The following is a 26,087-nucleotide window of genomic DNA, read 5'->3' as shown; positions in this document are numbered from 1 at the left end:
TCCCCTTCCTTAGATTACTGACGGCTCATAGTGGGCTTGCTGCTGTCAGGTCTACCTCCCCTAGATAGCGGCAGACCTCTTGGTCTCCCCTGGATTTTCATTCAATGAGCTTAAGTTCTACGGGAACAGAGGATTCACTGCATAGAGGCAATCCTGGATGTGGTTGTATTCAACAGCTGCACAGAGTCCGGTACCTTAAAAATATGTACCTGATGTTTTAGGCTCAGTCCTGTGTCTCTGTGAGAATGGTTTTGAGTCTTCTTGAGCTCCTGGTTTCATGAATCCTCCTCTTCCTCTACACTAGATGGCACATGCAGAAATTGCACTAAATTGCCTCTTTGATTCTTCACAGATCTTTCAAGAGATGGCTTACAACCACATGTGGTAGCAGACAAACACCATCCTTACAATTGTCAAGCCACTCTCTTATTCCCACCCAGATGTCATGGTTGTAACAGATGCGCTGTTACAGGTTTGGAGAGGCCTTCTGGAGGAGGTGGGGATCCAGGACATCTGGTCCAGAGCAGAGAACCATCAACCTTTCAGAGTTTCTTACCAACCCTCATGGGAAGGTTGCTACCACTCCAAATGAACAACGCAACAGTCATGTGGTACTGCAACAAGCAAGGCAGGGTCCTGGATCCTTATTGTAAGAGGCTGTAACTCTCTGGTGCTCGCTGGAGCTAGCATCTGCTGGATGACCACAAGTGCACCCTCATCAGGGGGGGTCCAGAGTTTCTTCGAGGAGTGGGACAACGTTCCGGCTAGATCTGTTAGCCTAAGAAGACTAAAATCGTCTCGGGCTTCTTATGTTCCCTTCTGGATGGGCCTTGTCTAGCAGTTTGTGATGGACTATTCCCATGACGAACAGTGTCAGTACTAATTTGCATAAGGCAAGCCTCTTTCCACTGTAGGGCAGTGGGTGAAAAATTATGGGTTTGAATGCTACAAAGATTAATTGCCATTGGTTCATCCTATTTGCAAGCATTCCTTGCATCACCTTTTGTTTGTTTGAAAGTCAAGCCCTATGTCATCTTAATAGCCCTAGACGGGACCAAAAGAGTGTGATACACAGAGCAATTGAGCATGAGCATGAGCATTTACTCTCCGATCTAGCAACCGATTGAGGAGGCCTCCTGCCTCGCTTACAGGGTAGAGTAGTACTCTAGAATATCTCCACAACCCCCACCTCCATGCATTGAGACGCAGTAGCTAAATGTTTTTGACTTGCGGCCAGAATGGACAGATGCCATTCTTGAAGCCATATGTTCATCCACGAGTTTCATCAACACATAGTGCTTGGAAAAATACGTCGCTTGGTGTAATGTCCGTCATCTTGACCCTTTACAGGCCAAACTTTTTCATACATTGTTTGTTTTGTTGTTGGGTTAGCACATTTTGTGTGTAATTAGGTGTTAGAGGCATATGAGCTGTAGATTGTATACTTTAGCATAGATCGCTATCTGGTGTTGGGCTCGGATGTTTGCAGTTTGTTTTTGTTGAAGAAGTCTTTGTAGTCACGAGATAGGTTACTCCACCTTCTAGTGATAGTGTGCATGGGCATCGACTCCATCTTTATATTGTTTTTTTCCGCCATCGGGTTTGGATGTGAATTGCTGTGCTCCGGTCAGGGGCGTTATCGAAACCCCTTTGACGAGCAATCACTCACCTCTTGACGGTATTGTCTCGATCACGTTTCCCTTTCGACGATCATCCTCTCAAGCTACTGGACCTAGACTTCGACGCAGGCCATTGGGCCTACCCGGGCCCACATTGGACGTCAATGGAATGGACTCCTTCAAAGATTTCTCCAGTGTGGTGCTAAGTTCCCTCACTCGGACCTACATGAGGTGTGTAATCTTTGCCTCTCTCCGGAGCACGAAGAAAACACCTGAAAGGCCTGTTTATCATTCAGGTCCAAGAAAACCATCCGTGATCGTAGGGCTCGATGCCACGAAATGACCTGGGGAAGCACTTTGATTGCGGACAACTTTGAACTAGGTCCTGATACCCATCCAAAACAAGGAACGGAGGAAGAACAGATCTCAGTCTCCGAAGCCGATGACTTCGACGACGCAGTCACTCCAGCTCAACGTGCCGTGAGTACCGAGACCCTTGTCCTACCCACTCCCATACAAGAGGCTCCGGTAACACCTTCGCCCTCGGGCCTATGTCCACACCGACCGAATATTTCAGACACCCCGCCCTCTGACTCGGCTATGAAACCAAAAGATAAGCCTCCCGCTCGGGCTCGAGCCAACCCTTCTCCAGTACAGATAAAACACCTTCGGGACCGACGCCCAAACACAGAAATGTGCCACCACCGGCGCCGAGAACACCTTCGAAGCCGAAGTCCTTGGCGCCCGAAACAGTCAAAAACGAAGTCTTCGGAGCCGAAACAGTCAAAAACGAAGTCTTCGGAGCCGAAACAGACTAAACAGAAGTCTTCGGAGCCAAAAAAGTCCCCGAACCGAAAACACCTACACCTAAGCCTAAACAGGATAAAACCCTTCAGAAGGCAAAAGAACCTGCAGACCATAAATCTTCCGCTCCGAAAAAGGACACTGGATCCAAACACCTTTCTGCACCGGACCTTCCAGATCCAAAGCAGAAAATAATACATATTGATCCAGACACTGGTTATATCGCCTCCACACTGAAAAGGAAATCGGACTATACACAGGATTCTCCAGTTCCCCCTAAGAAAAGAAATATAGGCACTTATACCTCTCCTCCTCCTACTGATCCCAATCTACTAATTTCTCCAGTACCTTCCCCACAACACTCAATTTCACTTCCATCACTAGACCAATATAGTGATTGTGGGGGTGGGGACAGGGATGGGGACAGGGAGGAGACAAACCCACAAGGGGATGATGATGATGCACATACCATCCCACAAGATCCAGATCCCTGGTAGGATTATAATACTGATCCAGATCTACACAATGACCCGGACCTATATCCATCTCGCCCATCCCCTCCAGATGATAATGTGGGGTTTGCGCAACTAATCACCAGGTCTGCACAATATCATGGTGTTCAAGTGCACTCAGATCCCTTAGAGGAAGACTTCCTATTAGAAACCTTCGCTCAGCCACAAACGTCCACACACACCCTACCAATGTTGAAGGGATTGCTTAAACATGCACCAGAGGTATTTAAAGACCCTGTCAGAGCCAGGGTTCTTAACCCTAGAATAGATAAAAAAATATAAGGCAGCTCCCAACGACCCAATATACATCAAGGGTCAGGTCCATCTAGACTCCCTGGTGGTGTCTAATGCACGTTAAAGGGCCAATTCACAAACAACAGAAGACGCACCACCTCCTGACAAGGAATCAACACTTTTAGACGCATCTGGAAAACATATTGCGTCACAAGCTGCAAATTATTGGAGAATTGCCAACACCCAGGCTTTTTCTGGCAAGATATGACAGGGCTCACTATGATGAGCTTGAGAAACGTATCCAGCATCTCCCTGACCGATATAAGGACAAGGCAAATTACCTGACACAAGAAGGTACATTAATTACAAATACATCCATTAAGTGTGCTCTTGATGCAGCTGATATTGCATCTCGTGCCGTTAATACCAGCGTTCTATTACGCAGACACCCTTGGCTCCGGATATCCGTTGTGAAACAAGAGGTGCAAACCAGTATCCATAACCAGCCTTTTGACCAGGAGCATCTCTTTGGACCTACAGTCGATGCATCTTGAGTAAAGATGAAAAAGATACAGAGACTGCAAAATCTATGGGGGCCTTGCAATCGCCTTCCCAGAGAGGTTCTTTTCATCTCTCCTTTTAAAGAAGTGGCTTCAAAACTAATGCATCAGAGCAGCCTTCTTCATCTTACAAAGCCCCAATCAAAGTTCCTTTTCCAAAGGATATTTTAGAGGAGGATACAGGGGTAACAACAATAATGGAAGAGGATGTGGTAACAACACCCGCACTTCCCCTACCGCCAAGCAATGACATCCCTCCACTTCACCCCGATCACTCCACACCTGTCGGGGGACGTCTATCACAGTTCTGACCTTTCTGGAATTCCATCACCTCAGACAAGTGAGTAAGACTAATTATCCAGTATGGTTACTGCCTGGAACTCCCCTCCAATCCTCCACATATCCCTCTCAAACACCGCCCAATGTCCACGGAACATTTGACCCTTTTAAAACAAGAGGTTCTCTCTCTCTTACAAAAAAACGCAATAGAACCAGTCCCCTTGCATCATCAGGGCATATGGGTTTACTCGCTCTATTTTCTAATCCCAAAAAAGGATGGCTCTCTCAGACCAATATTGGACCTCAGACCCCTAAACCCCTACATTCAATCAGACCACTTCCACATGGTCACTCTCCAACAGGTGCTCCCACTACCTCAACAAGGCGACTTCCTCTCCACTTTGGATCTAAAGGACGCCCACACACAAAATACCTCAGATTCATAGTGGACAGTCAACACTATCAATTCAAAGTCCTCCCATTTGGAGTGACCACAGCACCCAGTGTCTTCACCAAATGCCTTGCAGTGGTGGCAGCTCACTTAGGAAGGCAACACATTTACTTGTTCCCTTATTTGGATGACTGGCTCATAAAAGCCAAGTCTCACAGTTCTAGTGTACAACACACACATAAAACCATTCAATTACTTCACAACTTGGGGTTCACAGTAAACGTCACCAAGTCTCACCTTCAACCATCCAAAATACAACAGTATCTAGGAGCCACTCTAGACACTTCAAAGGCCCTAGCATACCACAATCCAGTCAGGATCTCCACCATGCAGGCTTTAATATCCCAATTTCAGCCTCAACATTGATTGCCAGCTCGAGTCTTTATGCAGCTAATCGGAATGATGGCCTCTTGCATCCTCATTGTCCGTTATGCAAGACTCCAGATGCGGCCATTACAGGAATGTTTGGCACATCAGTGAAACCAGGCTCAAGGTCAGTTGACAGATCTGGTGTTGGTGGACAGCCACACTTCGCTGTCTGCAGTGGTGGAACTCAAAAAACTTGTCCAAAGGGCGGTCGTTCCACGACCCGGTTCCACAGATGGTGCTAACAACAGATGCATCGCTCACCGGCTCGGGAGCTCATCTCCAAAACCAAACCGTTCAGGCCATATGGACCCATCATCAAAAACAACTCCACATAAATCACCTGGAGTTATTAGCAATCTTTCTAGCACTAAAGTCTTTTTAACTCTTGCTAGTAGACAAAGCTGTCTTGATACGTACAGACAACATAACAGCAATGTACTACACACAAAAACGGGTGGAGGGGGACAGTCTCTCCAAAGCATATGGAGGTGGGCTATTCATCAAAACGTATACCTCCTCATGCAACATCTCCCGGGAGTACACAATCAGATCGCGGAACTGCTCTGTCAAACACAGCAGATCCACGAATGGGAACTTCATCCTCAAGTTCTTCTTCCATTCTTTCACATGTGGGGCTACCCGTAAATAGACCTGTTCGCCACACACCAAAACGCAAAATGCCCAAGCTTCGCCTCCAGGTATCCACACCCATTGTCCAAAGGCAATGCGCTATGGATGAACTGGTCAGGCAAATTTGCATATGCTTTTTTGCCTCTCCCGCTCATTCCGCTAGTGGTTCAGAAGCTCAAACAACACTCCCTCACAATGATCCGAATTGCTCCAACATGGGCACGCCAACCATAGCTCACAACCCTGTTGGAACTCTCAGTAGTACCTCACCAAAAGCTACACCTCTCCCCCAAGTTCCCCACTCAGAACCATTGAGAGATAAGGCATCATGATCCTAATCAACTAAACCTTGCGATCTGGCTCCTGAAGACCTAGAATTTGGCTACCTCAATCTCCCGCCAGACTGCATGAACATTATTAAAGAGGCTAGACGTCCTACCACTAGAGCATTCTATGCGTCAAAGTGGAAACGATGTGTCATCTACGGTACAAACAACAAATTCGATCCATTAGATGCTTCCATCCAGAACATTATCTGTTATCTTTTGCATCTACAACAATGTAACCTAGCATACACATCTATACAGCTACATCTAGCTGCAATCGCTGCTTACCTCCAAAACAGACAACATTTGTCTCTCTTTAGAGTACCCGCTATCAAAGCGTTTATGGAAGGACTTAAAAGAATAATTCCACGTAGAGTTCCACCTTCTCCTGTATGGAATCTCGATATAGTCCTTACCAGACTCATGGGTCCTCCATTTGAAACTCTGCACAAATGCGAGATACAGTTTCTTACTTGGAAAGTGGCCTTCATAGTAGTTGATTCAGAAAAGGGGGTGGTGATGGACAGAGCATCTGAATCAAACAGAACACTCATACCCAGTCAAAAGATCAGGGCTTGATCCATCACCGTTTTTTAGCTCACTGCACCATCCCAGTTCAGAACCTGGCTATATGCAAATTAGTGTGTCCCTGGCCCAGTGCATCATGGGAACAGGGCAGACCAAACTACCAAGCCAATTCTTTACTGGAAAGGAAACAAGCTTCCGGGGACCGGTTTCTGGCATTGCAGCCGTCTTCGGCCCGGCTTGCTTGAATCCTGATGGTACAGTGAGCAAGGGACTCATGTCTGAGCATACCCTGCCACTCCTATAGTGGCCAAAACGATTCAGAAAAGGGGTTGGTGATGGACAGAGCATCTGAATCAAACAGAACACTCCTACCCAGTCAAAAGATCAGGGCTTGATCCATCACCGTTTTTTAGCTCACTGCACTATCCCAGTTCAGAACCTGGCTATATGCAAATTAGTGTGTCCCTGGCCCAGTGCATCATGGGAACAGGGCAGACCAAACTACCAAGCCAATTCTTTACTGGAAAGGAAACAAGCTTCCGGGGACCGGTTTCTGGCATTGCAGCCGTCTTCGGCCCGGCTTGCTTGAATCCTGATGGTACAGTGAGCAAGGGACTCATGTCTGAGCATACCCTGCCACTCCTATAGTGGCCAAAACGATTCAGAAAAGGGGTTGGTGATGGACAGAGCATCTGAATCAAACAGAACACTCCTACCCAGTCAAAAGATCAGGGCTTGATCCATCACTGTTTTTTAGCTCACTGCACCGTCCCAGTTCAGAACCTGGCTATATGCAAATTAGTAGTTGTCCCATCCCTTAGGAGAGTTAGTGAACTCCAGGCATTATTCATACAAGAACCATTTTCACAAATACACCATAGTAAAGTGGTTCTTAGGCCTAACCCAAAATTTCTACCTAAAGTAGTATCTGCCTTCCACCTTAATCAGTCAGTTGAACTTCCACTATTTTTCCCTCAACCAGACTGTGTTGCAGAACGCGCTCTCTCCACACCTTGGACCTTTAAAAGAGCGATACTCTACTACACCGAAAGAACTAAGTCATTTAGAAACACAAACAACTTTGTGTAGCTTTCTCCCTACCTCACAAAGGCAATCCCATTTCAGAAACATGAATTGCTAAGTGGATTGTTAAATGCATCCAAATATGCTATCTTAAAGCTAAACGTACATTAACTATTCCCCCTAGAGCTCATTCCACACACAAACTAGGGGCTTCTATGGCTTTCTTAGGTAGCATTCCCCTAGATGACCTCTGCAAAACAGCAACTTGGTCTATACCACATACTTTCACTAAACACTATTGTGTAGATGTGCAAGCAAAACAACAAGCTTCTGTAGGCCAGAGCACTTTTTCAAACCACTGTAACAGATACAGATTTCCACCGCTAGGGAGAAAAACTGCTCGTATGCCTCGAACGGAAAATGCTACTTACCAGTTTGCATCTGTTATTGGCATGTAGAGCTGTAGAGTTGTATACGCCCACCCACCTCCCCGGATACCTTTATCTGTTGCAGTATTATCTTACTTAGATACATTACATGGACATCCTTTTCTATTCTCATACTAACACCATCATCACCCTTTATGGCCAAAAACAATCTAAAGATGGAGTCGATGCCCATGCGCACTATTACCAGAAGGAAGAGTCACTTATCTCGTGACTACAAAGACTTCTTCGAAAAAAACAAACTGCAAACATCCGAGCCCAACACCAGATGGCAATCTATGCTAAAGCATACAACTCTACAGCTCTACATGCCAAGAACAGATGCATACTGGTAAGGTGCATTTTCCTTACTTGCTGCCCTTTCTGGCATTTTTAGGTTTGCTTCATTATCCTCTCTTTACATTTCTGGTTGTGATTAAATTAAAGGTTTTTATTGCTGTCATTTCTGTGTGCTGCATGAGTGTACTGTCATTTCTCTGTGAAGCATCCCTACCTCACTTTCTTCCTGGATAGCTTGCTGCTGAGAACTCATGCTGCCTTTCTGCCAATGATAGTATCACCCTTCTGTCAATTAATTACCCTTTTGGTATTACTATCTCCACCACACCGCTCGAAAGGGGTAGTAAGGCTCCATTGGCTTTTGGCCCTAATAGCTTTTACCTTGTACATCGACTATATGAGAGACACACAGCAGCGCAAACAACAACTCTCTCCAGGTGGATAGTCCTCTACATTAAAATTTGCTACAAGCTGGTAGGAACACCCAGAAAGCCTCCTGGAGCATGCCTCCAGGGCCAAGGCCTTTATAATGGCATTGGGAGGGGAGCTGCTGGTTCCGGAAATCTGCCAAGCTGTGACATAAGCATCAGTGCACATGTTAATGAAACATAACTTACTTGACAGTCTGATGGGTGAGACATTTAGACTGCATTGCCCTTCAAGACTTTGTAATCTTAGGTCACTCCTGAGACCCTCCACCTTTGGGAGGTACTGCTGTGGAATCTGTTACAGAGGTGAGCAATTTTCTGTATTAAGTATACACCAGAAGAACAAGTAACTTGTCCTTGGTAACGCTCCTTTCGGTGGATATTCTATTTAATTTCAGATTCCACACTGCCTTCCCACCTCCCCATTTTGTGGAGTTTTTGGCACAGTGTCACCTGCAGTTTGTTTGAATTGGTCTGTCTTGGAAGATTCACAAGGAGAAAGATTATTAAACGGACATCAGCTTGCATTTGGGGCAGTTAAATGCCACTCTGCCCTCTCACTGCCGGGGAACATGCACTTGCTAGAAAGCCATACCATCTACTGACATGCTGGGAGCATTGCTCAAAAAAATCTCCACATCTGGTCTCATGCATGGGAATATTCTAAAGGTAAGAAATCTTTGGTTAGGTAGAGTATGCACCCAAAAGAGTGTTACAGGAGGTAAGTAACTTCTTCTTTAGTCAAACATTCATGAATATGATCCATTGTCAGCCGGAAAAGGTTGCAACTCCCTACTTATGCTTGGAACATCATAATTGATAGTCCTAAACGCATAACTTTTCCACCTGCATGGTGGGTTCCTGAAATACTTTTTTCCAAATTCTAGAACGTCCACAGTATTTATTATTCTGCTCGAAGCATTTTCAGGATCTTGCACTTTATTTTGTAAGGTTCTTTCCTCAGAGTTAGTTTTTTTCATCCATCATTCAACATCTTATGCATGTTTGAAGTTTTTTCTCCAGTTTCACCTTTGAAGGAAATTGTTTGGTAACACCTTCGCTATTTTTTAAGTGGTTTTCTGTGTGAGAATGAAGGCCACCTTTGACACACATAATTTGTGTGGTCTGTTTACCTCTTTCACTTAGCATCAAGGATTGTGAATTTTGTCAGAAAATGAGAGCCCTGAAGGACAGAAAAGGAATTCACTTCAGTGAAAAATTTGAAGACTTCTGATTGCAAGAGGAGAGAAGACAATATCACAAGACAGCCAAAGAATGTTCTGCTACCACTGGGACTGTGCCCTTTCAGCAAAATGAATATCAGATGTTGATCTAAAGAGAACAAGATAAAGCATCACCATCATTCATGTCATTACCAATATTCTCAAGGCTCCCTCTGGACATCATACATTTCAAAGACAAAATGAGGTATCATCACAACATGCTTGTGTACAAGGACTGCTTCTATCATAAAATAAGGACCACTTGACGTCAAAGGAGATATCCATTTTATAGGCATTGAAGCAGCCATTGTCCGTTAGACATTAGATATTGAGGCCCTCATCAGTGCATGATTTGAGGTCAAGGCACTAATCGGTGCATCTTTTAAGCTCTTAGTAGATTGACGTTGCACTACTCAACAAAAAGGAACTCGGCCTGACATTCCTCATCAGCTGATTATCATTCTCCAACTGGACAAACTAGTCTTGTCTTCTTTTCCATTGGCAGATTGGTGCAGCCAAGGCCTCTGGTCATGTAAACTCCTTCCAGAGACCTAGTCTATTTACTGCTTCAGCTGCCTTGGCCTTTTCTCCTTTTTCCAAAATCATTGCTAGTCCAAGAGCACATTTACATGTCTTCCATCAGAAAGCTTGTTCCTACCAGCTGGGCCAAGTAATCCTTCTGTGAATTATGCCCACCATCCCTTGTATGTTACGGTTTTCAACTTTCTACACCTCTGCTTGTAGATGGCCTATAGTAATACCGTTCTCAAAAGCACAAGAGATATCTCCTCCTACCTCTCTGGCATGTGATACTTCAGATTCTGACTCATTTTCGTTCAACCTGACATCACAGATTTTTTCACCACCAGAGTTATTAGTGATATGTCACAACATTTAATGGTTTGCTGGTTGTTTAGAGGTTTAACAATACAAAACAGGTGTTTGGCTCCTTAACCGGACCATCTTTGGTTCTATCCCAGATGATGAAGCTCTGCCATATGGGTGGGCTGATGGGATTAATTTCCTTTTTGTTGTACACACCTTACAGGTAGACACAGAGTCCGTCACATTTTTCTTTTCTTTGCCCCCATTAGTTGTACAGACCATTGACAGTCCTTTTTGTATTGTTATACTGTGAATAAGGGGTTTGTCTGTCCTTTGGTCTTTAAATAATTTTCCCCTTAGACCCTCCACCAACCTTGTTTTTGACTGTTTAGAGGTTTGACAAAATTGAATATCCTGGTAGAAGTCCTGCAGACATCGGCTTCAGTCATCATGGAGAATATTGAAGAATAATCTACACATAGACCTTTGTTGCTTTTAATGCCTGACTTTGGGGAGTTAAGAGAAGAAAATATTTGTAGTCTCCTACTTCCATAAAGATTGCAATTACAAGGACCTGCAGACCACCAGAGCAGGATCCTGGGTACCTTCAATAGGAGACCAAGTCAAACTCCTATTGCTTCTTCTGTTAGGAGAAAAAAGCATGCATCTGTTCCTATCATATATGTTCCTCCGACCAGCGAGATTAAGTGGATAGATGAAGCAAGCAGGAATGTTTATGGTAATACAGCAACAGCTTTCAGGTGGCTGGTGGAACATATCTATCAGATTCAATAGGATGTTGTAGAACCTCTACAGAAGACCTCCCAAAAGAACCTGTTAAGGATTTCCTGAAAGACATGTTGGCATCTAACCAAATTATTAGCACACTAATAGATTTGGCAGTTTTTCGTTTTGACCTAGAATCTCTTTTTAGAAGAGCCTCATGACTGCATTTAACATCACTAAAACCTGGTGCTCAGCTGAGAATAATGAAACTGCCATTCATAGGGTCATTCATCTTTGGTCTGAACACAGATGATGAAATCCAACAAATGAATGATCCCCTCACAGATGATGAATTTCAACAAATGAGCAAAACTGAAACGCTCACAGTTGTGTGTATCGAAGGGAAGTAAAAGTTCTTAAAACCTTTGTGATGGTCATTATAATTTAAGGTAGCGTTTTCAATCCCCGGTGGTCTAATCAATCCTAACAACAAAGCCAGAGATATGGAGTGTCATTCAGCATCATTCTTCCTCATTGAGAAAGACACAGATCACTTTTGGGTAACAAATACTCCCTTCTACTCTGTGTGTCACTTTTTGGGAGGAATGTGTCTCATAAACATCTCAAAGAATGGTAAAGAGATGGTGGTCATTGTCCTTAAAACAAGGTTTGAAATGAGACCTTTTCAGCTTTAATTGTTCTACGAATTGTCTCAGGCAGATGACACCTGGAAAGAAGAACTGCTCCTAGCTTTGCTCACAAGGCAGTCTCTTTCCTATGATGCAAAATTCAGGTCTTCTGAAAGAAGTTCTTTTCCATCAGGGTCTTTCTTCTAACACCATTGAGACAGATGCCTTCTTGTTGGATTGGGGAGCCCTTCTGGAATTGGCAGTTCAAGGCCAGTGATAGGACTGGGAAGGCAATATGACCACAATGCACCCTTCCAATGAAGAGTGCCAATAGATCTATGATGCTCTTTCTCACTAGAACCTATAAAGATCTGCATATGGCTTTTAGGTAGGAGTATGCACTTTAAAACTGTTCTGCTTCCTGACATTTACAATTATCAGGTAGATTTTCTAAGTAGACTTTTAGTTTCAAGCAACAAATACAATCTTGATCACTCCTTGTTATGAGACATTTTCTTAGACTGTGCCATTCCTCAAGTAGACCTGCTTGCAACATATCAAAACATGAAAAGCTTAACCTTTGCCTCTTTGGTGGGGGAACCGGAATCCCTGGGTTGGCAATGACTATTTGGTACATTGGTCAGGGAAAAGTGTCTTTGCTGAATCGTAAAGCTCTCTAATTCCAACGTGTTCAAAACTGTGGTGATTAGCTTCTTCATTTGTTATCAAGACCAGATAAGAAGCTTCCATGCAAACTGAATATTATCTGGGATGCAAGGTAAGCTACAACATTCCATCTTGCCTTTCTTGAATTTGGCAGCATGGCTCCCTGGGTAGTAGAATACAAGCATGTAAATCTAACTCAAAATAGAACGGGCATCTTAAAGGAGGTAAATAGACAGTCTATTAGATGTTATGACACCTTTATGAGGAAAACGTTCTAAATATGCTGTCTGCGCCTGACCTTCAATTGATCTCCTGTCAAGAAGACGTGATCATTCCATAAATTATTTGTTGTGTACAATCAAAGCTACAGTTTTATTCTTCTTCTTTTCCTTTAACAGCCAATACCTACGGGAGGAATCCGAAAGAAACATGTAGTGATTGATTCCTTACCTTAGAATTACCCCCAGGTGTCAGACTGGATCCAGAAAGTTTTCGTCAGCAGTACCCCTGCGCGTCGGAAGGTGGCGTTGTGTGGCTTCGCGTCTGTCTTTGGCGTCGTGGTTGCCGAGATGACGTTGCGGCAGCTACTTAGATGCCGCCCTCACGTGCTGACGTCAGTTCTTTCTTTTTCTGTGCCAGCAAGCGCAGATTCGGAGAGAGCAGTACCACCAGTCACTTTTTGACTGAGTTTTTTAGGCCTTTTTGTCTCTGTTTTTCGAGCCGATCGACTCCTGGTGCCGTAGAGATTCCCGGCTTCAAGTCTTGCGGGGACTGTCTTCGCATGATATCGGTGATGGACCCGCACCACATTTGTCTACTGCCTGGGGCGCGACCACGACCCCAAGTCGTGCCTCGACTGCAGGGCCATGGCTCCAAAGACTTTGCAGGAGCGGTCCCAAAAGTTGCTTGAAGTCCGTCAGTCTGCTCCACGCCGCTCAAGGTCCCGGTCCCGTGGGAGGTTGGGGGACCGGTCGCGGTGCCACCACCATCGTTCGTTAGGATCGAAGTCTTTACACTCGGGGTCAGGTAAGGCGAAGCATCACAAGAAGTCGAAGAAGCGTCATCGCTCTCCTGCTTTTCCTCGCCCGTCGCGGCTGAGGGTGCGGGCGGTGCCTCCGGCGGAGCCAACGCAGTCGCCGTCGGTCTACCCGCCCTACCTGGGTCCGTCGGCGACTCCGGCCCAGCTGTAGGAGTTTCTGTCAACCATGGCTCGCCTCTTTGGGGCGTTGTGCCCCGTCGGTGCGCCTTCTGGCCCCGTGGGCCCGACTGGGGGTCCCCGCCCTTTACTGTCGGCGGCTCCTGCATTGCTGTCGGCTCCGGCCCCGGTGCCACAGGGCCCTCTTGGATCCCGGTCAATGCCGGTTGACCTTGTGACACCTCCACCGACAACGACCCCACCGGCACCACCTCCGACGTCGCCCGCGCTACCGGACGTCTTCGTCCCCGGTTTCAGCCCCGTTGTGGACACGGCGCCGGAACTGTGTCGCTCTACGCCGATTCAGACGCCGATGGGACCTTTCTATCCCTATGTCCAGCCTCCTTATTTTCGGCCTGTAAATCAGCCTTCGGACATCAGGACTGGGAGGGGTCTGAGGAACCTCTCACAGCTCAATGTGAGTTTGACCCGGACTGGGCAGAGGAACTGGGGGATGCCAGTGGTCTTGAGACCTCTCCTGACCTTGGTATGCTAACTCCTCCTACTGTGGCTACGGAGGAGGGTGCAAGTTACGAAGTGGTATTGCATAGGGGGGCCAAGGCCCTCCACCTCGACCTACATACAGTGACCGTCAGGACTAATCTCCTGACAGAAGTGCTTCAGCTGGCGGCTACCTCTGCGTAGCCACTGCTGCCTTTTAATGATGAACTTTCTGATCTTCTTTTGGGCACCTAGTCCAGGCCCAACACAGGGGCTCCTGTGGATAGTAACGTGGGCCAACACCATCGCCCGGCCCCAGTCTACCCTCTTTTCTTTTCCCAACACTCCACCCCTGAGAGCTTGGTTGTCCAAGCCTCTACATCCCAGAGCGCATTCCCTACCGCCCCCCCGGACAGGGAATCCAAGAAACAGGAACAGTTTGGTAGGAAGATTTTTTTCTTTCGCCTGTTCAGGGCTGTGGTCTGTAAACACCGCATGCCTCTTGGGCTGTTATTCTCACTCTGTGTGGGATGCGGTGGCGCAGGTGCTGCTTCAGTGTCCGGAGGAGGCCAGGACAGTTCTTTCTCAAGCTATTGCTGAAGGGAGGGATGGAGCCAAGATAACAATCTGTTGTGGCCTCAACACTGCGGACTCGCTGGGCAGGACGATTTCCACGACAGTGGCGCTCCGCCGCCATGCCTGGCTGAGGACAACTGGTTTCTCTGGGGATGTCCAGAACACTCTGATGGACATGCCCCTTGATGGCATTCGCCTTTTTGGCAACAAGGCAGATAGTGCGTTGGAGTGTTTTAAGGACTTGCGGGCTACGGCCAAGTCCTTTGGCCTTTCGGCCACACTCTCTCCTCCGCATTCTGCATTTCGCTCCTTTTCGTGGCCATGGAAGGAGCGCTTGACACCTTCACTTTGGAGCCAAAGGCCTGCGCAGCAACAGTCCCAGTGCGGCCGCGGACGTGGGACCCGCCGAGGTGGGTCAGGGGGCCAGCGCGCTTGTCAGTTCACCTCCACCCTGGCCACCACTGCCTCCAAACCTTCCTAGTCCGTTTTTTCAGGCCCCTCAAACGCCAGTGGGCGGCAGGATTCGCCATCACCATCACTACGGACAGGTGGGACCCCACCCCGCCCTGTTTGTTGCAGTACCACATGGTGGTGGTGTTGTCTGTGAACACCTGTACTACTCTCACCTTGACAGAGGGAAGGAATGCATTCAGTGCAAGTCGGATCGCCCGGAGCTACAGAAGGTTGATACGGAGACGGGACTCCGCCGGAGACCAGAGGCCTCTGATCTCCGCCTCTCCCATGTGGCCGCCCCATCCAAGGAGGGACGCATCCATCACCACAGTGTGCTCCGGTTAGGGGAAGGGAGAGGTATCTGCCATTGACCCAATGCCGGTTTGTGAGCCACCACTGCAATTGTTGTGCAGTGCCCTTTGTGATCTGTTCGTGCTTGGACAGGTTTCCCTGCAGGTGCCCCCACTGGAACTTCAAGTCCCACTGCAAAGCCTGCATATGCCATCTGGCACAATCGACCAGCAGCCTCAGGGTCATCCTGACCGAAACCCAGGATAGAGGCCAAAAGATCGGAATCGGAGCCTGAATATCCTGGACTCACCGTTCAGGAGGATAGACCCGAAACTGGAATAAGCCAATGGTGGAGGCACTATTGCATGAGATTATCTCAAAAGTGAGTATTATTGTCTGCATGCCAGACCTCCACTATCCTATTCACACTCTCTACACCTTGCCTTCAGGTATAAGTACTGGTGAAAAAAGGTACTGAAGAATAGGGATGGTTTTCTTAAATTATTGTATTCTCGTTTAGCAGATGCCAGAGGCATTAGAGTTTGAGACTGGTCTCTGACGCTATGGTGCCAATATCCTCCTTGAGACCCATGTAGTCTTGCTATGTTTCACTGTGTTCCCCCTCAACCAGCAGATTCAGAGCTCAAGTGATGAGCTGCCTTCAGCAGAGCCCTGCGGCTGCTATTTTTCCTTTGTCAGTTATACACCTTAATCCCACCTCTTATACAAAGTGATTCCTACACTCACTAGATGTTAGGGTGCTACAGTTTTATTTGGTTAAAACTAAAAATGTAGTATATCTAACTAGCTTTTTATCCAATGATGGTCTTCTTCAGATGGGTTTAGCCACATCTAATCAATCCATCTCCAGATGGATAGTTTCTTCTATTTCATGATGCTATATGCTTGCCAACAGAAGAGGGAAAGCATATACCGCTGCTTGGTTGAGAAATGTCCCAGTGTGTGACATAGGTAGAGCAGTTACATGGAAAGTCTATTTGTTATTTAACCAAACCCCTCCGTCAAGACACTTTCTCTAGAGTGGATGCTATAGTTGATCAGTCTGCCCTAAGCACCCTTTTTAATTAAGGTTTTTCTTTTTGGTCAAGTCCTCTTGTTGGATTATCAGTTGAAAGCTAAAGACTGCTTACCTTTTGGGGTAAGCATTCTATGCTTTTCCGTTTGACAATCAATGAAGATCCTGTGATGCAGAAGGAAATGTTATTTGTAAATTTTGCATTATCGGAATCTTCATTGAAGTCAAAAACAGCCCTCGCTCCTTTCTTGTCTCTCCTTTTCAATGTCAAGAACATATTTAGTCCGCATTACGTTTACATCAGCTCTCCAGAAACACTGAGACTTTGAGGCACTTCCAGTATAAGGGATGATGTGATGTGGATGTAGCTGCGTACTGCTTCTTTTCACATGCTGCATACCATGCTGTTTTTCCCCTCCCTTTTAACTTTTTTTCCTGTGGTTTTGGGTCCACCTTTGCAGCAGGGTTGAAGGTTGGTGCTTCTATGTTGTTATATATATTGAAGTAAGAATTCAGAAACAAAACTAACCTGTATATATTCTATGGAGGTTGAGTAATTCCAGACGTTACAGAAATTAAGTAAAGTGCACATTGCATCATGCTGGCAGTACCATGAAGTACCCCAGGATGAACAAAGAACATATAATGATCTTTGGCAGGATTCAGCAAGGGTATCCTGTCAAGATACATAACAAATTATTCCCTCAATAGGGAGTAACTTCTCCGTCCTTATGTTCGAAGTATGAGGACCAGCGATACTAGTTCAGAAAACTTCCCTGTGACCATGCATCCCCACAAGGATTTACAAATGTTTTAGAAGTGGTCTTACTGCAGAAGGTTTATTACAGGTTAGATGTCTGTAGAATGCACTTAGCAAAAAGAGAGCTGGCAGCTTTCAGCCTGGCTGTACATTTCAGGGCTCTCTTTGGTATTTGATACGCGGTAGCCTTCCCATAATCCTCTCAAATAGCTTTAAGAAGTATTCTTTGGAATTTTTAACAGATATGGTTAAATTGTGATGTCATCTTTTTAACGTGTAAATGTATTGTATATAATGTGATGCTTTTAAGATCTGTTTTTAATCGAATAAAAGCCTTCTACTACTATTCTGTTCCTAGCAATCATTCTGAACACAGGTCTCGAGTGAGCCTTCTCTCCGCTAGAAAAATGACATCCATCCCGGAGATCACAGATCTGTTACTAGTATGCAGCTCCTTGTGGGCTTCGAGAGTACCAGAGGATTCTGTGAATACTGTTCTTCATATATATAGTTCCTCATTCAAGCCTGTGATGGTCCACTTATCCTTAAAACCTGTATAAGGTGCTTCAGAACTACAGGGTGTTAATAGGAGACACTAGGAATTTAAGAGACGATGACAGATCTATGTTGAAACATATTCTACCAAAAATGTCCTGGATTTCCACAACCTCTAGCTTTGTGTTATTGCTTCCTCCCACCACATCTACGAGTGCCTTTATGAAGAGAGAACGACAAGTGTGAACAATTGCTTACTGATAAAGGGTGGCCGCATATACATTCTCGTTCTCATGTGGTGCCAGCCCCTCACAGCTCTAACACCTTTCAGAAGCATGCTCCACTACCTGGCAAGGTACCATCTGATCGAAAAAAGGAAAGCTTGGTGCACCACAAAGGTTATTCTTTTGCTCTTGTGGTATTTGTCACAACGTGGGTAGCAATTGATTTTCGGATGTTTTGTGGGTGAATTTGAAGCATTCTGCAAGCCTTCTGGCTGTGATAGGGTTTTTTCATGTACTTTTCTGACCATTTGCTAGGTGACAAATGATTGCAGTGCCACTCACTACTCCTTTGCTCTCTCCACACAGTAACTGAGCTGCTTTTTCATGATGCTCCTTGTATTAGACACCTTTAGTTAATGATGGTATTTATTTGAACAAAACTGACATTGAAACAGTGAAACTTAGAGGAGTTTCAGGCACTGTTTAAATGTACACCTGCAAATGGGTACTTTGAATTCCTGTTCCAAATTTTGATGTAGTCTTTGTCAGCAAAAATTATGTGAATTGCTCTTAGCCTGATATTAGTCAATATTTTAAAACACATGGGAGATATAACATTTACGAATGCTGGAGAGATACATTTATAAGCAACATAAATCTACTTAACAAATGTACCTCTGTATCCTATTGGTCCCTTCAGTCATATGACCTTCCTGTCACACTACTGTTGGCAGTATGTTTTTTTGACTGGCAGGTCTAGTAAAGATAATGAAAAGGAAGATGAGCTGTCTGGGGTGGGTGCAGTGGGGAGCCTGTGTGGCATCGCCAATCACTTTTGTCTTGTACCTTTGGTTATGTGCTCTTAAAATACGATACACCTACGTCATTGACCTTGACATCACATGTGTATGGTTGAGGGGGAAGAAAGAAGAATATGGATTTTCAGTGCTGAGTGACTTTTTATGAAGAAAATTGGATTGGCTGGGGTTTCATTGTTTTGATCTGTCTTTCAGGTTAACATCAACGGAAGCAATCCCCAAAGGCAGGTTCCTGGCCCTGGGCTCGAAATTTCGCTATAGTGGACGAACACAGGCCCAAACACGACATGCCAGCGCACTGATTGACAGACCAGCACCACAGTTCGAGAGGACAGCTAGCAAACGGGCCTCCAGAAGTCTGGATGGAGGTGGGTCTGTTTAAAGGCTGACGGGGGGGGGTATGATGGGGTTGGGAGCTGAAAACATAAGTGGAATACTCACTCAAAAGTATTGATAAAATGAAAACACCGGTTTTTCAGTTTCTGTTTGGACTCCTAGGCAGAATTTAAAAGAAACTCCCACAGAGTGAAATCAAGCGTCTCCACAGTCAAGCCTGCTCTTCTGATCACCCTTTATGTTAGTGAATTGGTCCCAGGGAAGAAATTTTACTACAAACCTGTCAGAAAACACAGCCTTTCAATGGCCAGGTTTTCCTCCCATGCTTACTTCTCTTTATCACTCGTAGCTGGCTTACAGCAGTACAGGTAGTAGCCCCCTGGCAGCTCTGGAGTAAAGAAGAACATCTTTAACACTGTTTCCATCCATTCTTTGTTGTTGGATAACTTTGTGGGGTTTCCTTTAGGATGGTGCAGCTCTGTGCATGCTAAAGGGAGAACCACCTGGCCACAGGTGGTCCTGAACATCAGCATTTTCAAAGGCTAGTTTCTCCCATTGGACGTCAGGGAGAGGTTCAGCGGAGATTGGACATTTGGTGAAAATGTTTTTTTCATTTTTCACTATAGTTCCCTTTTTAGGCCGAGCATTCAAGACCTCTTGTATACTTCAGTATATACTTATGTGTATGTACTTTGGGGGCTCTGGAGATCAGCCCTAGGACTTGTCTGCTTCTGCTTAGGGACTCTTTTTCTCTGTTCAACTGCCTCTATTTAACTGTCTTGATAGAAAACAATCAGCAGAGGTCAGTGAAATACCAGAATTGCTTTCTGCTGAGGGACTTTCTTTCTTTTTTTCACTGGCATCTGTCTCTATTTACCTTTCTTGATAGATAAATACCAGCAGAGGTCAGTATAATACCAGAATCACTTCATCATTCTCTAGATTCCAGTCCATAGAAATTGTCTTCCACGAGCACCTGTAGAAAATATGTTTTTCAAATATTTTCAGTGATATAACCACTGAATGCCCTGATTTTATGTTAAAAACAGAGCTTTGGACTATACCACTTCCCACTGTAAGGCAATATTTCTCTCCATGTGTTCCCAGACCCCTAGTGTGTCACGCAATTTGGTGCTTACTTTCCCTCCATGTTAAAGAACAGTAGATGTTTCAACACCCAGGCTAATGTGCTGCATAGCTATATACATATATGGTTCAAAGGCGAGTCCGATTGCATTGAAAACGCTTGTTTTAATTGTCTCCTTTTTAAACTATTAACACTGGTCCCATTGAGTTAATATCGGTTTGGGAAGGTTATCACGTAGCCTAGAAGTATCAATACAAATGAACTCTTTTTTTGCTACTAAAGGGAACCATAGCTTTGTTACACAATCTCACCCTTGAGTTAAAAATGAGTTCATTCTTTCGATTTTTCATTTGAATGTAATTCCTGGACAGTTGGTTCCAGGAGATAGATATTAGAAGACAGCAATTTGTTTATCATTTCATTGTTTTTGTGTAGGTGGAGGTCAAAAGATTAATTGTCTCAAACATTGTAGCGATAAAGGGAGCTGTCCGTTTCAGATTCTAAAAAAGACTTGTCCTTAAGCAGATACTTTATCTTTCAAATCGCCCAGTGACCACTGTGGAATCCCAAAAATCTTTTAAACTTCTGTAATGGAAATGGGGAGTGGACTGACTTTATGTGCCATTGTGTTGCACCGGTGCCTGACTTTAAAATAACCAACTGTGAAAGGTCCATTCTAGTTGGTGGTAACTGCAGTGGTCATTACTGTTTAGATATGCAACATAAATGTATGGTAAGTGGTAGGTAATTAGGTACTTTTGCAACAAGCAAATATTTCTCTATATAATTTTTACTCTGGTGCACTTTTGTGATGTTCTATCCCATGACTCAAAATATATAGTAATCTCATACACCATGTGAACCAGGCAGTTAACCCAAGAGCATGAATTTTATTACAGAATGCCTTTCCACAGGCTCATGGCCTGTGTTTCGGTTCTACAATGAGTCAGTTGCGCAAAAGGTCTTAAAGACTAAAAGCAGTCGCATTCTAGGTTTGCTCTAAATTCACATGCAAAATAACTCGTGCAAATGAAGTTTTAACTTTGTGTAATGGTGGCCCTGGCTTTCATGCTTCAAGGCATAGGTATTCATCTAAGTCAATCTTGTAGGCAGAAGCTTTACTTGGGCTTCTTCCTGTACAACAAGAACAAACTGTTAACCTTTGCAAATTTCTTCAGCTAAGCATGTGCCGTGCAAAGTTGAGTTCAGAGCCCTTGAAGATGATGGTGTGGAAATGATGGTGGTTGAGGGCCCACGTTTGGATCAAGAACCTGAGCACTTAGGTAAAGCTATGCTTTGTGGCTTTGGCACTTGATGTGATCTTCTGTGCTGTGCGGCAAGGTTTCCTTTTGCTTTTTTCAGCCATCTCATTGTTGCCTTCCTGCTCCTGCTGCTGATTTACTCTTTCTCTTAGCCCACTTATTTACTACATTTCTGTTTGAGAAGGGAGTACATTTCGCCTGGTTTTTAGCCAGGTATACATTAAACAATAAACCTTGTATGTCATGTTTCTTAGACAACTACTATTCGCTTCGAGTGCTTAAGAACAAAACTTTCACTTCCATAAACCTCTAGTACCTGGATTATCTGACATAACTATATAAAGGGTTTAGGTAACTCTTAAGCCTTTTGTATGGCAAAAACGTTTTTACCAAACTTCTCATAATACAACACAGAAAATGTATAGGCAGCAGTGGATAGTTTAACCATAGAAAAAACAGGTGCTCTAGACCGATGCCAACTGCAACAGTTGGAGGTGCACACATGAATGTAGGCGCACATACACCCACACATCTGTCACAATAGAGGTACAAATGGCAGCAGTGTCTGACTCGCACAGCAGTTACATCATGTGCAGCAAAGATTGTTTCCCTCATATACACATAATATGCATATTACAGGCTGGACCAATACAAGCTGCCCTCACATCATTTTCTTATTGCAATGGGGCAGCCAGCCACAGTTAAGGCTTTTAGCGCACAAAACAGAATTGGTGTATGCAGAATAATGTCAAGCTTTGCGTCAGATAATGTGACATCTACATTCCAGACAGCAGCAGTGCAAACTACAGAAACACAGTCCATCTAATACACTGTTCCCTGATAAAGACGCAGACTTAAAGGCTGCAGCAGTGTAAGTTATAAACCGTAAACATTTGTTTCTTCAAAAACATGTTAAATCTTTTAATTATCTATAAAGGTCAGAGTGTTTTTGCGCCCACTCAGTTGAACCACCAGTTGGATTGAAAAAGTACTGCTCAATATTTATTGCATGATTTAATCATCGCCGTCGTCTGGAAGGTCATCACCAACATTATTTTTTGCATTGTAGGATCTTCAATGATAGCCATTAACAGAATTATTCACCTGCTGCACGTGAGAACCCTGTAACACTTTGTACAAAAAATGTATCAAAAAGGGAAAAAGTCTAGCATGCCCAGTGCAGAATAGCGCTCTTAAGAGTTTATCAGGGGCATGTTTTTCAGAATTGTTAAGGCACCCTATAAAAACCAAAATTGCTTCCTAATGTGTTAAAATTAGGAAAATGGCAATCTTATAGGCTTTATTATCAGAAGCATTTAAACGGAGACATGCTGTCCCATAAAGACTCCAGTGACTTTGACTTACAACCCCCATGATGCCTAACACTTACAGTTGCTTCACAGACCGGGAGGCACCTTGAAACACTTCTCGGTGTTTTTGCCCATTTTACTGTAGATTGTATAGCAGAATCATCATTTTTTTTACTTAACTCCTATAAACGGAATAAAACCGTTAAAGGTGCTTTCAGTCATTTTCCTGTAATTTTCTGTCACGGTGCCTTCAAGTTTTTTGAAAGGTTGCACCTTTATGATAAAGAAAGCTGCTACAGACCATCACAAAGTTTGTGGTGTGTTTCAAACTTCTCAGTTTACAAAAGAGTGTGAACTGTATGACAAAATGTCAAAAAGAACACCTAGGACAGAGAAGGCCTTCTTGGCAAACTGGAAGACCTCGTCAAAAGAGAACAATGAGAAAAGTGACAAGTTTGCCGGGCAAGAAACTTAGAAGGAGTAGAAGCGGCAACATAGTCCTCAATATTGCCACCATTTATGCTCCCTTTCAAAGTTGCTAGTCTCAGCATTGGTAAAAGGTATGACACCCAACATGTTCGCTGTCTAGGGTTGCTTCCATCATGGTGTTAATGTTGAGGTTTTGTCACCAGAGAAATCTTTGACATTGAAGATTTCTCAAAAGCATAGGCCCAAAAGAGATTGTTTTGTTGATGGATGATATCACAGTGTTCTAGGATTTCTTGATACTAATTTATATCACTATCAAAGGAGGGAGGGAGGACTAGGTAGCTAGTCCGTATCTCCGGGGTTTTATATGTGAGATCAAAAAGGACTAGCCTATTTGTGAATTTACATAGACTCAAGACTATAAGGCAGGGTACAAACCCTTTTGTTTGTTCATGAAGCCCTCACACCCACCAACCTGGTTGGTGGTGTGCTTCGACGCCTGAATACAGCGGAGCAGGTATGTTTCTGAGTGTGCAGTGTAGTGACGTGAAGGTGAAAATGTAAAAGCTATACAGGGGTCCCAGTACCCGAGGGTAAATTATATTTTATTAACTGGGTCACTGTTGGCATTAAAAAGGCTGTTGGATGTTATAGGAGTGTTAATTAGGGTCTCCTACATCCAGGTGATGACAAGTTCCATTTATTCCTAGCAGCAATTCAGTCCCAGGTCATGGTGGTGCATGAGAAACAACCTTGTGCAGGTATTTAATTTCTTGCAAAACCTTCCTTTTCAGACATTAGTTACAGAACATGCTTTGGGGGGCTTTGGGGCCCATCTACGAATTTTCAGTCTGAAACCTTTGGTCAAGTAAGGAAAGTCGATATCATATTAGGTTTCTTGTATTCAGAGCTGTCTAGCTCTTTACCTACTGTGTCTTACGACAGAATATATCCTGTTTAAGAAAGACAATAATGCCACAATGCACTTAACAAACAGGGAGGTACCATATCCAGACCTTTATTTCTGGATGCACAGAAGATTTGAACTTGGATTCTAATTATGGGCCTAAAAATAATAGCAGTTCACACAATAGAATATTCCCATCCAGTCACTAGGAACCGTTGTCTCTAGGCAAATGTCCTTTTAATGAATTTGTCGCAGATCCTTCTTTACACCTTTCGGTCATTTCCACCTGTACCTTCAGACCTGTCTAAATGGAGATGTTCTTGAGCAACAATCATCCTCATTGTTCTGCAGTGGCTCAGCGAATGGTATTTTCCAGAGCCCCTTCAAATGTGCCAAAGCCACCAAGGAGACTCCCATTTATGCAGAACGTTTAAATAGACTGCAGGGCATGGCCAGTTATTCTATCTGAAACGGACGTCACTGAATTTGGCATCATGAATCCTGAGATTAGACAGTATGCCCATTTAAATTTCCTACAGTCATGAATGGCTGTACTGAAAGAAGCACTGAAGTCTTGAATCTCTCTCAAATGGAAAAGGTTTTCTCTGTGGTGTGAGCAGTAGGAGCCCTTGCCCAATCTGCACTTAAGATATAAGCTTGTCATGTTTCGCTACATCTTGCGAAAGATAAGCTACCAATTGTTTCCATTATAGTCCACCTTGCATCTGTAACTGCACAGAGGAAACGACTCATCAAATATCCTTCTTCAAGGTTCCAGTAATAAAGACTTCCTGGAAATCTTTCCTCCATTACAGGTACCTTCCTCCATGAGAAGTGAACCTGGTACTCTGTAAATTGATTTGTCCTCTATTTGCATCCATTCACAAAGTTTCATTACAGAATCTCTAATTCGAAGTGGCCTTTGTAGTTGCTATCACCTCGGCACATAGTTAGTGAGATGAAAAGCCTCTCAGCTCTTGAATCCTGCACTGTTTTCCACTCTTAATAGGGTAGTGATGGGAACAAATTCCTCCTTTTTAAGGTGACCTCGAGAGTGTTGAATTAGTCAGTCCATTATTCTGACACGTTTCTCCATTAATACAGAAACTCAGTTGGAATGATTGCTGCATTCTCTGGATGTCGGGTGGGTGTTACACTTTACCTAGCTAGGACCAAAATTGTAAGAAACTCAAGCCTGCGTTTTTATCAAATTTTGTCCTGTACATTATATATTATACACGTTGAATTAGTTCCTTTACAAGCTGATTTTGCATCTAGAAGAAATGTGGCAACTATGGACTGGTTGAGAAACGGTCCGTTAACCGGTAAATTTAAAGCAGTCACTTGGAAATCTGTTCATACTTTTACAAGGTATGATTATTGTGATTCTAGCAAGGTTACCAGCTCTAGTACGGAATAAGCTACCCTGAGAAACCTTTTGGTATAATTATGTATTTTAAGGTTTATAGCCATTCTGAAAATGTTTTTTTATCCCTTCAGCACAGATTAGCTGGTAATATGGGATTTAGTTACAAACTACCTTCCTTTTCACCTTGCTTTTCCATCTGTGCCAGATACTCCCATTTTAATGCAAATCATTGTGTCTTCCAAAACAAACTGACCGAGCTAACTGTAAGTGCTAGACATCATGGGAGTCAGTAGTCCCTGGCTGCTTCTGTTCTAATATTAAAACCTGTCTGGCTCTTTTTCTCATATTTTTCAGACTTGCTGGTCAGCAAGTTAAGTTGTAAGTGCTGCAGTGTAATTTTGGTAATAGGGTTATTTTTTTTATGAACCAGCCTCAAATATTCTAAAAACCTTGCAGAAGTTGCTACTCTCCATTAGGCATGCTGTCATTTGCACGCTGTCTTTTTTCATTAACCAAATGTAAAACATTTTGTTTTTCAACA

The 26,087-nt window shown here is 44.1% G+C and overlaps 1 protein-coding gene across 6 annotated transcripts in view; it reads left to right on the top strand.

Moving 5' to 3' along the window:
- The window catches only part of LOC144823747 (protein 4.1-like), a 960,864-nt gene that overhangs the window by 684,019 nt on the left and 250,758 nt on the right, over positions 1 to 26,087 (top strand). For 5 of the 6 annotated variants that reach the window (XM_078682548.1, XM_078682547.1, XM_078682545.1 and 2 more), the window contains exon 11: positions 19,042 to 19,214. In XM_078682548.1, the coding sequence (XP_078538674.1) occupies positions 19,042 to 19,214 (173 nt within the window). Of the gene's footprint in view, positions 1 to 19,041; positions 19,215 to 21,447; positions 21,553 to 26,087 lie in introns of all 6 variants that reach the window. The other variant, XM_078682549.1, reaches the window with a different exon arrangement.

Source organism: Lissotriton helveticus, chromosome 3_1 (genome assembly GCF_964261635.1).
Source record: "Lissotriton helveticus chromosome 3_1, aLisHel1.1, whole genome shotgun sequence".
Classification (NCBI taxonomy): domain Eukaryota; kingdom Metazoa; phylum Chordata; class Amphibia; order Caudata; family Salamandridae; genus Lissotriton; species Lissotriton helveticus.
This window is presented reverse-complemented; position numbering and strand designations above follow the sequence as displayed.